Here is an 11,775-nt window from a genome sequence, read left to right on the forward strand (position 1 = left end):
CATCCATCCTCACTGGTAAAGGTGGAGCTCATTTTAATTTATGTATTATAGGTTGCCGTACATACTGCTAGGTACCTTGTGATCCCCCAAGGGATCAATATAGCCATATTGATATGTTAACATATTTATTTCTTATATTTTCTTTATTGCTTTTATGAATCTGCAAGGTAACTAAAGCTGTAAAACAAATGTAGTGAAAAAAGTAAAGTATTGCCTCTGAGATGTAGTGGACGTGGTAGCAAAAAACTGAAATAATGACCTTATATTTTGACATATGTATAGTACTTGAATTACTCTCCTCCACTGTCTCTGTGTATTATAATATGTGATCATTATTTGTACAAACAGTACAAGTTTGACTGCCTTTGAGGGCTCACTGCTACTTACAGGTGAAAATTCCCTCTAGACTGAAAAACAGTCTATATTATGTGGAGGAAAAAATCCTGTGTTGGGTGATTTCATAGAATATGACAAGAGTTTTAGAAATAGTTTTATTTTGAAATGTACATTATCCAAATGAATTTTTTTTTTTTGGTTATTAAAAACATCAGTGGAATCAGCCCTTCCAGGTGTGATCAGCTGTAGCCATATAAAGTCAATCACAACAGGCCCACCATAATGTTCATAAAGTGCAGGGGAGGAGCAATGTAAACTGTTTTAAAAACAATGAAACCTGATTTACTGTCACACCATGACACTACAACTTTAACTTACATAAATTATATTTGTCAGCATACAGAAATTATCTAAAAAAAAACAAAAGAAAGAAAACTAAACTGCCAAAAAGTCCAGTGGTTTCCATGCCTGCACCCTGACGCTGCCCTGATGATGCAGTCCTGTGCAGCGTGTACCGCTGCGTATTCACAGATGAGTCAAGCCCGTTTTCCCTGCTGAGTCACTTCCTCATCTCGGGCAGATGTTGTGATCAGTGACGAGTTTCTCCATCCTCTTTATCTTGCGTTTGTTCTTGGGCATGGGCTTGTCGTACATGCCGTTCTTCAGTAGATGCTCCTTGCTGTGGTGGATCTGAGCGCCGTGCTGCAGCTGGAAGGAGCACAGAGCTTTCAGGGGCCTCAGCAGAACCTGGACAGACAGATGGTGAAGGAAAAGTGATGAAATATACAGGAACATTTCGCTTGTATTCATCCTAGCATCTTTTGGCTGATTGGTTAGGTTTTTACGGTTGTGGTTCAAACTAATGGCTCTCATCTGCCCATTTCACAACATAGACAGACACCTCCAGTGTCGAAGCACTGATAATCCCTCTGTATACCACTAGTTCAGCTTCAAATAGCAAACACACACACACATTTAGTAACTAGCTTAAACCATTTACCAGCTTAAAAGACATGTTTTCCTCAGGGGTTGGTGGAGACCAAACCCCTAGGGTAAAAGGAGAGTTGCGGACAAACCATTTCAAGCATCAAAGTCACACAACAACACAAGCAAAGTAAACCAGTAAGTGATCTGCAAGGTAAAATGACTGTTTTAGTCAATAGAGTCTGGTGGCTTTGAAAGGGAAAGAGAGAACAGCTTCAGTTCCCCATAGAAAAGGGCTTTCTGACAGCAATATAAAGCAGCCACAAAATCCTAAATATAGCAAGTACTTTAACTGATATTGATTTTTTTTTTAAGTGGGTCAATCCATGTTTCTCCTGCCCCCGTCCACAGCAGTACATCCTTTAGCTTCTGTGTTGAGACTCCTGCCTGCTCCTCCAAATGAGGGGGCGTACTGACCTCATTCTACTGCCAGTCATACACTATGGAGAAGTACCTCACACAACCCCATTTTAAAAAATCCTAACTGTCCCGTTAATGTAAGTTTGATGAACAAAAAGCACAGAAGATGGACACTCTCATGCAGTAATCCTAATTATTTCACCTCTTGTATGTTGTCGTTTTGCTCCAGGATGGACAAGGCGACAGCAGCACACTCCAGCGTGGACAGGCAGATGTTGGAGGGTTGTGTGCGGATCACATACTGACTGGACAGAGTCCTGTTGAGCTGCACCTGGTAAACCAAAGCAGAGGCGATCAGTGTGTGCGCCATTCTCTCTCTGTTGACATCTAATAGGCAATGAATTCTATGGACGAAAGCTTTAATCCTTAGTTTGGATGAAATCAAACCCAATTTTGATGCTATTCATGGTCAGAATTTCTTCAACAATAGTCATTTAATGCATGAGATTCAGTAATTACTTCTCTATATAGTGATTTTCATTGTTAGTGGTGAGCAGGTTCCACTATATCTGTGCTTGTACACAAGGAATTCACAGGAAATGAGGCATATGTGTAACCCAGTGTTAATGTTTTTCATTTATCTAATCTACTGCCGTATCTGCCTGCAGCAGCTGCTGCTGCTCATTATTGACATATTTTAACTGGCTTTGCATAAAATCTGATTATTATTAACTTATTTCTTTATCAAAACAACATGTTTTTGTTTGGCTGCACTGTGAACAGATACCCCACTTGTTCTTCTGTTGTATTTCTGGGAAACAAAAGGTGCTTAAGGAGATTTTGCTGCCCCAAAATTTCTGGGAGCTGTAGTATTATTCCACATTTGTTGTTACCAAATCAACCAGGTCTGAAATGTTAAGGATTCTAGCTTCAGGAACTGAAGAACCAAAGGCACAAAAGTTATAGACCAAGCATTTCCAAAAGTGGTTGGTCTATGACTGTATTTAGCTGAAACACCACTAGGAAAACGAGAGGGAAGAGAAAAAATGCTGATAATTCCACAGTGTTCACCTGCCCACATTCAAGAGACGTTTTTTACTTTGCTTTGAGTTCAATTAGTCATTTCATGTGGGTGAGGTAGCTTGTGCAGCAGCGGGTGCGCTGGAGGAATTTTTGCAGTCTCAGGTGGACAGGGCACGCTTCTCAGTTCCAGAGAGACTTTAGGCTTTTGAAAAAAAAAACAACTACTTTCACATATAAATCTTCTCTAGGACACCTGTAATTGGCCTTAGGGACACAACGGGCAGCAAAGGAGTGTTTTCTCCGTTCAGCTACTGACAACATGAGTCATCATCCTCTTTTAACGCGATAACACAACTACACACACCTGTTTAGGCAGGTGAAACAGGCTGTTTTTGAGGAACATGTTCTTGGCCTGGCTCCAGGTGCCGTCTATGATGATCACATTACGCTTCACAGTTCCTACTTCCTGGTATTGCACTAACTCCTCCAGGTTCTGGGATTTGGGACCCGGGTACAGGATCAGCGTTCTGCTGTCCCGACATACTGCAGCTAGCTCTGGGTGCCTGAGAGAAGACGAAACAACAGAGACAAAAACAAATTACACATTTGACGATTCAGTGACGCCAGGATTGCAATATTGTGAAATCAGTGTACAGAAATGCTGCTTACTTTTCTTCATTGAATCTCCTTCCTACTATGACGTTGCATTTCCCTTGTGGCAAACAAGCAGCGAGTAGAGGAACTGTCCGAAGTACTCTGCTCTCCTGAAAGCACATTAGAGGTTAGATGAACTGATCATAACCACAAGCCTCTCCTAATCGTGTGCTACTGACTGCCATTAGCTGCCATTAGCAGTAGGAAAATGGTGCCCACAGTGATGTACGTGTGGTTTACATTTGGTTTGAGAAGTTGGGAGCGTAAAGCAAAGCAAAGCATTTTAGTTAAATACATTCGTTTCAACTCAGCAAACACACATCCGGATAAAATTCAGCATTCGTACAACATTTCAGGAGCAAAATTCAGTCACTTTTCAAGCATATTCAAAGTACATCTTAATACCTTACATCTAAATATTTAACAGAATTCCTTTATACCCTCAGATATCAATGCATTTATCACTTTGCTTATTTTACCAGCTGTTCCTGCTCACTTTGGTTATATTTTTTGATCAGGATTATTTACACAAGCGATTATGTAGAATAAACACTGGATTGTGTGAAAATCAGGCTTTTCAAGAAGAAGCTTCGACTTGAGGACTTTTCCAAACCTTAAAAACATAAAAAAAAAAAAAACCTGAAAATCAATCTTTTAAAAACGTCTAAAAAACAAGACATGAAAATTGAAAAGAGACTGAAATATGACCGTATCTACATCTATGCATCTTCACCTCCAGCAAAAGTAGGTGACGTTAGAAATCCTGAGTAATGTCATTAGGTTAAACCTGTCCTTTAAAGCCCGCTGCAAGAACAGTCCATAACTAGCTGCTGCTGCTGCTCACGACGCTTAATATTAGTGTGTCATAATAATCAGCTCCTCTCTCCTCTTTATCTGGTCAGAGGTCACTGCTCAGAGACTTTAATCAGCAAATTAAACAGCGACGGCAAAGATAAGATGAACTAGAACTTTATTCATTCTGAGGGAAGTTGGTGAAGTGAAGGGACAAAAAGTTAGAGGGAGAGTCTCCAGTGGACGTGACTCCCTTGGGCAGGAGGTGGCGGACAAAACAGGCTTGATTAAAGGATAAATTCATGTTTTTTGGTGTCTGACTTTTGATCATTCCTTCTGTTCACAGTGGAAGAGATCACTTCTGAATATGCTGCTGAATATGTAAGTGATGAGGGAGAAAATCCTCGTCCTTCAGGGCAAATATTTCCCAAAGCTTTTCTGAAGCTTATGTGAGGCTAAAGGAGTCTGATTTAATCAAATCAAGTTAGTATCCTCCAAGCTCACCACGCTTTAGCCGAGGGACAGTATCAGGATAAGATAAGGTAGTAATTTCTTTTTCTCTTGGGAAGTTAATGTGCAGCATTTGCACTGCAATAGTACAAATATATGTAAAATAAACCAGGGAGGAGCCAGAAATGTACTTGGAAACCAAATGAGAATCATAAACATAAATGTAAACTAGTGCTTTTGCAAAATATGAACTAATAAGACTTTAACTTTGCAAGATATCCAGCCTCACTTTAACTATTATGTTCCCCATTACTCATATTCAAGGTGCATTAGGAAGTGATCTCTTTTAGGATAAGCAGTCACTAACTCACCTCTGCAGGATGCTGCACAACGTACAGACACGTGGAGACCTCCAGGGGTTGTGGTGGAAGAAAAGGACAGAGACACACCTTCTGGGGGCGACTACATGGGAGGAAAGTTGAAGACGTGAAGCTGTGAATAACCAGTTACTTCCCAGCCTTGACTCCATCTCTCTGTTTCAGCTGGTGCTTGAGAGCTTTTTTTTTCTGTAACGACACAAATCTGTACCCTCATCAAAGCATGCCAGGTTACTTGAAGAGGAGGAGGAGGAAGAGGAGGAGAGGAGGAAGGAGACAGGTGGGGATGGAGGGTTTCTTTCCTGCATGGTCCAACCACTCTACCGTGGCTAGCTAGCATTAGCTTCACTTTAATTTGAGCTCACCGGCACCGTAAACACGTCGGTCTTCTCTCGCCGACCTCGACCGGGAGGGCAGCCAGGTCGCCAAAAGCGTCGACTAATCCGTCCTCCATCGAGGGGTTGTCGTAGGTTTCTGCTCCGTTTTCTTCGGAGGTGTCTGACGGGCAGAAACTGGGGACATTGTCCATTGCGGAGTTAGCAAAAAGCTAACTTGTCCAAGAAGTCAAACACAGCGCCGACGAGGGACTTGTAGCATAGAAATACACCAACTAGAAAGTCAGACAACCGGTTTATTTAGCTAAAAGTAGGTAGTTTATTCTTTTAAGAGTGATTTCCACCGCTTGAGTTTGGTTTAATCCATTCTCTTTATACCATTTATGCTAGCTCCAAACACCCGCAGCTAATTATTGTTAGCTTAAGTACGCCTACAGAGATGTTAGCTAAATGTCAGTTAGCTTTAATATCAGGGGAATGCTTGAGTTCCCTTATTTTGCCAAATTCTAGTGAGTCGCGAAGATATTTTGTCAGAATCTTGATTTCAACAAGTTAATTTGAATTTACTAGTGAAAAATATGTATGTTTATTAGCTGTGTGCTTCGGCATGTGCGCTCTACATGCTGTATTTCTATGACCGGTAGACTTGTTTGGTAAGTTAATGGTAAACTGTTAACTCACAGCTGCCACCTGTCGATGTGGAGGCAAAAAGATGATTTTTAATAAGATAAAACACTAAAAAATAAAAAATAAAATGCTAATTTTTTTAAAGGCTGCATGTCACCAACAGGCCCAAGCTTTTAAACAATACTATAATCCTGCAAAAAAACAAAATACCAATCTTGTACAATGCATTTACGTCTCTTTGTATCTCACATTTGTGCATGTGTATGTGAGTATATGGGAGTGTGTTCGTCAGTCTCCTCATCAAGGTCAGCAGTCACTGGATCACTGCTGAGCTCCAGATGGGACTGTTGGATTCAGGGCTTTTTGCAAATAATGCTTAACATAAAGCTGCTTTAATGACCACATGTGTAGGGTACACACTGCACTGTCCAGTCTGTCTACAAACAGGTCCCGTCTGACTGGCTAAAAGACATCCATCTGCAAACAGGATCCAGTGTCCTGCCTGATAGTCGGTGTGGATAATTAAGGAACAGGTACACGCACAGTTAAAATGCTTTAATTCAGCATAAAGTGTAGTCGTATCAGATGTGGGAAACATCAAGGATTAAAGGATTACATAAAGATTTACAAGGTATAGGTCTGGTAAAGGTTGATGTGTAAATAATGTTTGCACATATTACACAATTTTTTTGGGACTGTTTACAAGAGGGGACACAGACTCCAAGCTGAGACGAGGTGTCGGGTTGACAGCCAGAGGCTTATTTATAGTTTAAGATGTACCCTAACACAGACACATGCACCCTCAACCATTTTATTCACACATGCGACCTTCAAAGACACGATGATTCATGCACTATTACCACCCGTCCACTCTGGAGAGAGTTGGTTAACCTAGAGAAACATAGGAAAACATCCTCCTCTGTAAATTTGATTGTTGAATTCATGCTGTATGAGCACAATATTTTGCACTCTTTATATAGTAAATGTTGATTGTAGACTAATTCTACTGTAACTTTAAGACCTTAAACAAGGACACATCAGCAAGGCACATGACATTAAATTCAGTTAAAGTATTATACACTGTCCTTTGTCTTTAGCTGGTACAACTGGAATAGCAGCTGAACTATCTTGCTTCTCTGGATTAACCTCAGTTTTAGCCGATTCTGGTGCCTTATTATCTCCCTCCTCTGGTTCGGTTTGCTTTGTTGCTGCTTCAGCTTGGCTTGTTTCCTCCTCCTCTACTGTTTTAGTGTCTTTCCCCTCAGCCACAGCTGGCGTTGCGTCTGTAACAGTTATTTCGTTGCTACCTGTCACACTCTCAGTTTGTGGGGACTTCACTGCAGCTATCGCACTCTCAGACAGAGCAGCATTTAAAGAGGCCTGCATCGTCTCCTCTCCATCTCCGTCTCCCTCGTCTGCAGTCTCTGCTGGTGATGCCGTCTCTTTCTCCTCCTCCCTCTGTTCCTTTCCACCAGCCTCTTCTGTTTCCTGTACAGTTAAGTCAACTGGAGTCAGAGGTGTGAGGTCCAGGGATGCCTTGGGAGAGGTGGTTGCCTTTTTCCTGGGAGGGGCAATTGGTTTTTGCACTTCCCAATCGTGCTTCCACAATTCCTGCTCTGCAGGCACACTGACATCTTTATCGTCCAGAGCTGCAGGATGGTCGTCTAAGATTCCCCAGTCAGGTTCCTCTGAGGGAAACTCGAAGTCGGAGATGCTGAGCGGATCTACTGGGATTTCAGCAACCTTCTCTACCTTGATGCAGACATTTTTCTTTTTAGTCTCTGTGCTTGGTTGGGTTTCATCCTCTTCGAGTGATCGAGGGAAAGGCTCTATATCACATGGGGATGAATTGGCACTGGACCTGAAGAAGTCTGTGATTTCCTCCTCTGAATTTGGCATCTCGACTTTTTCAGGCTTGGACAGCAAATCGCCCAAATCATTCAAATCTTGGGAGAGTATCCGAGGACCTTCCACAGGGCATTTTTCTTCATCAGTTTGTTCCACATCCACTGCAGGAGTCTCATCTATAAGGACATATTTCTCCAAATATCCTCTGGCCTCCCGGTCTGAATGCCTGCTGTGGAAAGACTTCTCAGAGGTCATGCTTTCTGTATCTTCTTCTTTCTTCCGACAGCCGACTGCTTCCTCATACAGGTCCGTGTAAAGGAAGGCCATGGCTTTGGGCTCCTCCAGCAAAATGGGGTCGATAATTTTGGGAGGTCCCTCCGGTAGAAAGATTGGAGTCAGGATGTCCTCCTGGCTTCCAAACAAAGTGGAACCGCTGGGTTTTGAAGGGAGCCTAGAGGGCACACCTTCAGCCCCTCCGGCCTCGCTGTCCAGATCTTTCATGAGGTAGTTGTCTGTACTGCCGTAGAAGACTTCATCTAGAAGTTCGCTGGTGATTTCCTCTAAACTGATTGTGTCTGACTTGTCGTTATCCACAATCGTTGTTGTGTCTTTGGACTGCGCAGGTTTCTCAATGTCCTGGCTCTCAGTGGCAACCTCTGCCTCTTCCTCCACCTGTCCCTGTGCGGTCACAGCAGTTCCTGGACCTCCTGGAGCCTGAGCATCAATCAGGGTGAACGCCTCAAAGTAGTCCACATGGCCAGCTGCTCCGCTGCCTGGAGGTCTTGCCACTGGAGCCCCTGGAGGATCCATTACATTTGAAGGTGCAGGCTTGACCTGCTCACCCCTCGCTGCATCTGATCCTGCTGTTGAGTTCACCATCTCGTAATCATGGGTCTCTTCACTGGCTTTAGGAACAAGGCTCTCCTCCAGGTAAGAGAGGTTGTCCACCATTTCTTTGCTCTCCTCTTCATCCACAGTAGCCATTTTGGGGGGAACAACAATGTTGAGGATTTCAGAGCCCTCAGAGACTAAGCTGAATAGCTGTTGCTCTCTATCTACCAGAGGATCAGTCACTTCCTCTTCGTCTCCTTCTCCCTCGCTTCTCATGTTTGGCTGTGACACTTCTACTAACTCCGGCCTTCCTGAGATGTCCTCTGAACTTTCTACCAGGACTTGTTTGCCTGCCTTACTCTTCGGGCCTTTAGGTTTTTTCCGTCTCACCATCAGCTCCTCGTCCATGAAAAAGATAATCTTTCCTGCTGGAACAGATCCAGGTGTTGCAGGTTGTATTGCAACTGGAGAGCTGAGATCCACAGTTGGGGTTCCAGCTTCAGATGCCCACGGCGTGGTGCAGCGACTAGGGGTCGTCTCCCACGCGATCCCGCTGTCCTCGCCTTGCATAGTCACCATGGAGAAGGAGGAGTCCATCATCAGGCACTGCATCTTAGGCCGGACGTTCTCATCATGGACAGCTTCACGTAAACTGAAAGCAGGGAGACAGAGAAACAATATGGCAGTCAGATAAAACTACACAGCATCTGCCAAGACAGCAGCCCCAAGAGGCAGCTTTAAGTCTCAGTTTTATCACGTGTCTTCAAACCCTTCTGGTTTAGCTTTTCTGACATTTAAGTTTTTTTTGTTTGTTTTCTGTGCAGAACAAAATACACAAAATGTATTTACAAAAAAAGTACCATTACATACCAATTTATTAGGTACACTTAGCTAAAAGCAATGCAGTCCAATACAACAGTCCTGTAACAAACTTTGCCTTCATGAAGGTTAAGATGTTCAGTTTTTGTTCAAACTGTTTTAGAGAGATCCTTTTTTAGGACATAATTTGTGGTGCTGGTTTGATCATGAAGTTAAATCAGCACCTCTTCTTCATGAAGGGAGGATTTATTGCATAAGTGCTGTGTTACACTGCATTAGTTTTAGCTTGGTGTACCTAATAAACTGGCATTTGTGTGTGTCTATATGTGTACAACAACTCTCACAGACACACCTATAAACACATGCACTGGTTTGTGCCACAAATTGAATTTCCTCCATTAATTCACGTTTGTTACCATGAAATAAACTGCTGTCTATGAGCGACTTTGGATTTGTTGAAAATGTTTGTTTTTCTACTGTTCTGAAAACAATAAATCAAACCTCATAACACAGAAAACCTTGTATTTATCCATATATTACAATTATATTACAATTCCTGGTTTGTACCTGTTTCGAAGGTGCTCCACTTCATCGCTGGCCTCGAGGTTTTGTTCAGTAATATCCTCAGGTGTCAGCACCGTCATCTCAGTGTCCACATCCGACCGTGCCAAATCCTCTGTCAAGGCGTCCATTGTTGTAATATGTTTATGTTTATGGTTTTGCTTTAGCCTCTCAGCACAACCCAGCGCTGCTCTGTTGATCACATTCTCAGCAAGCGTGCTTGAGTTGAGTTTTCAGGCTCAGCGTAATCTTGAAATAGAAAACTGCTCTTCCAGTGTTTCATGTGAAGCATTTGCAACATGTAGGGAAGTTAAGTTGTCATCTGTTCACACGGGCTGAACCCTTGCATTTGGCATATACAATGAATAGGTTGTCCTGGGTTAGTTAGTTGTATTTTGTGTTGAATTTTTAACTGTAAATAATGCAGCAACATCAAGTAAATACTTCATTTCTCTTGCCAGATTGAAATATAATATTTTGCTGTAGCTTAAGTCCAATGTCATGAGTCTGTCTGTAAGTCTGTCACAGGCAGAGAAGATTGTTGTGTTTAGTTTAGTTTCATTTTTATCAATCAAAAGTATCAAACAAATATTCGATATCAAGCTTTAATAGTTGACACTGAACTAATGAGGAAACTTGAAAATAACAATAACCACTATTTATGGGCTAATGTGCTACTTTAAGTACAAATAATACAAATAAATTCAGCATATTGTGTTTAGAAACACAATACGCTGCAATATTTCTTCACTCTTGATCCACGCTTCCCTGAAAATGTCAGCCTCACAGCTGTTTATGTCCGTCTTGCAGCGTGACAGGGATACTACATGGGAAATGAAAGACTGGAGGAGCTGCTTATAGTCAACAGGTTGTATCTGGGCTAAAGCTGCCCTCATGGTGAAGCTAGTTTATTTTACCCTCTGTAAATCATGAACTCACACAAATGGACATGACAAAAAGGGTAAAAATGTACTCGTATTATTCATGTGCTTTTCCCTTAATCAGCTTATGTATCACACATCGTATTGCACTAAAGTAGTACTGGACAGTAAACACTCATTCACTAACACAAAGGTTTTACCTGTGCTGGAATGGAACTAAGTACAATTACTCAAGTATTGTAAGTTCAAATTTGAGGTCTTTTCATGCATCTTTCTACTTCTACTCCACTACATTTCAGAGGGGAATGTAATTGTTATTTCACTACAATTATTTGGCAGCTTTAGTCACTTTAAAAAGTAAGTATTTTGCACAAAATATATAAAACTTGAGAATATGTTGTTTTGTCATAAATCCATGTAACTGTACAAGTACAGCTGAAACATGAGTAATTTTTTCATGTGAAACATTTCATGGTTCCACCTCCTCAAATATGAGAGTTTGGTGCTTTTCTTTAATAATTTTTATAAATTTAAGGACACTTTCTCATTATTGTCAGATTTTTAGAAAACTGAAGTGGATTATTGGATGAAATAAACATCATATTAGTCCAACGTCCTCCACCGCTGTTTATCAGCTCTTACATGGGAAGCTACCCATAAGCTTATCCCTCTCAAACTACTTTGTAGCAGAATGAGCAGAAGATAATATGAGATAAAATGCTACTCGCACATTAAACATCATATCAGAAATACTACTAATGTTTAAAATTACAACAGTCAGTTAGTGTTTTAAGTTTTAAGTAGTTAACATTGAATGCGGGACCTTTACTTGAAGAGTATTTCTACTCTTTGCTGTTTACATCATTACTGGCTGTATCAATAAATGTCCACAAGATG

The 11,775-nt window shown here is 41.6% G+C and overlaps 2 protein-coding genes across 2 annotated transcripts; both read right to left on the reverse strand.

The window, feature by feature from the left end:
- Positions 1–484: 484 nt before the first annotated feature.
- dtwd2 (DTW domain containing 2) lies at positions 485–5,531 on the reverse strand. The gene is made up of 6 exons (XM_070850769.1): positions 5,342–5,531; positions 4,971–5,061; positions 3,373–3,467; positions 3,068–3,266; positions 1,883–2,011; positions 485–1,083 (listed from the first exon to the last, which is right to left on the reverse strand). The coding sequence occupies exons 1-6, from the start codon at positions 5,503–5,505 to the stop codon at positions 904–906; spliced, it is 858 nt and encodes a 285-aa protein (XP_070706870.1). The 5' UTR covers positions 5,506–5,531; the 3' UTR covers positions 485–903.
- A 947-nt stretch (positions 5,532–6,478) lies between these two features.
- On the reverse strand, positions 6,479–10,177 carry LOC139219332 (cardiomyopathy-associated protein 5). Its single transcript, XM_070851157.1, has 2 exons — positions 10,004–10,177; positions 6,479–9,269 (listed from the first exon to the last, which is right to left on the reverse strand). The coding sequence occupies exons 1-2, from the start codon at positions 10,126–10,128 to the stop codon at positions 7,004–7,006; spliced, it is 2,391 nt and encodes a 796-aa protein (XP_070707258.1). The 5' UTR covers positions 10,129–10,177; the 3' UTR covers positions 6,479–7,003.
- Between the last annotated feature and the right edge of the window lie 1,598 nt (positions 10,178–11,775).

The sequence above is a fragment of the Pempheris klunzingeri genome, chromosome 19, assembly GCF_042242105.1.
Source record: "Pempheris klunzingeri isolate RE-2024b chromosome 19, fPemKlu1.hap1, whole genome shotgun sequence".
Lineage (NCBI taxonomy): Eukaryota > Metazoa > Chordata > Actinopteri > Acropomatiformes > Pempheridae > Pempheris > Pempheris klunzingeri.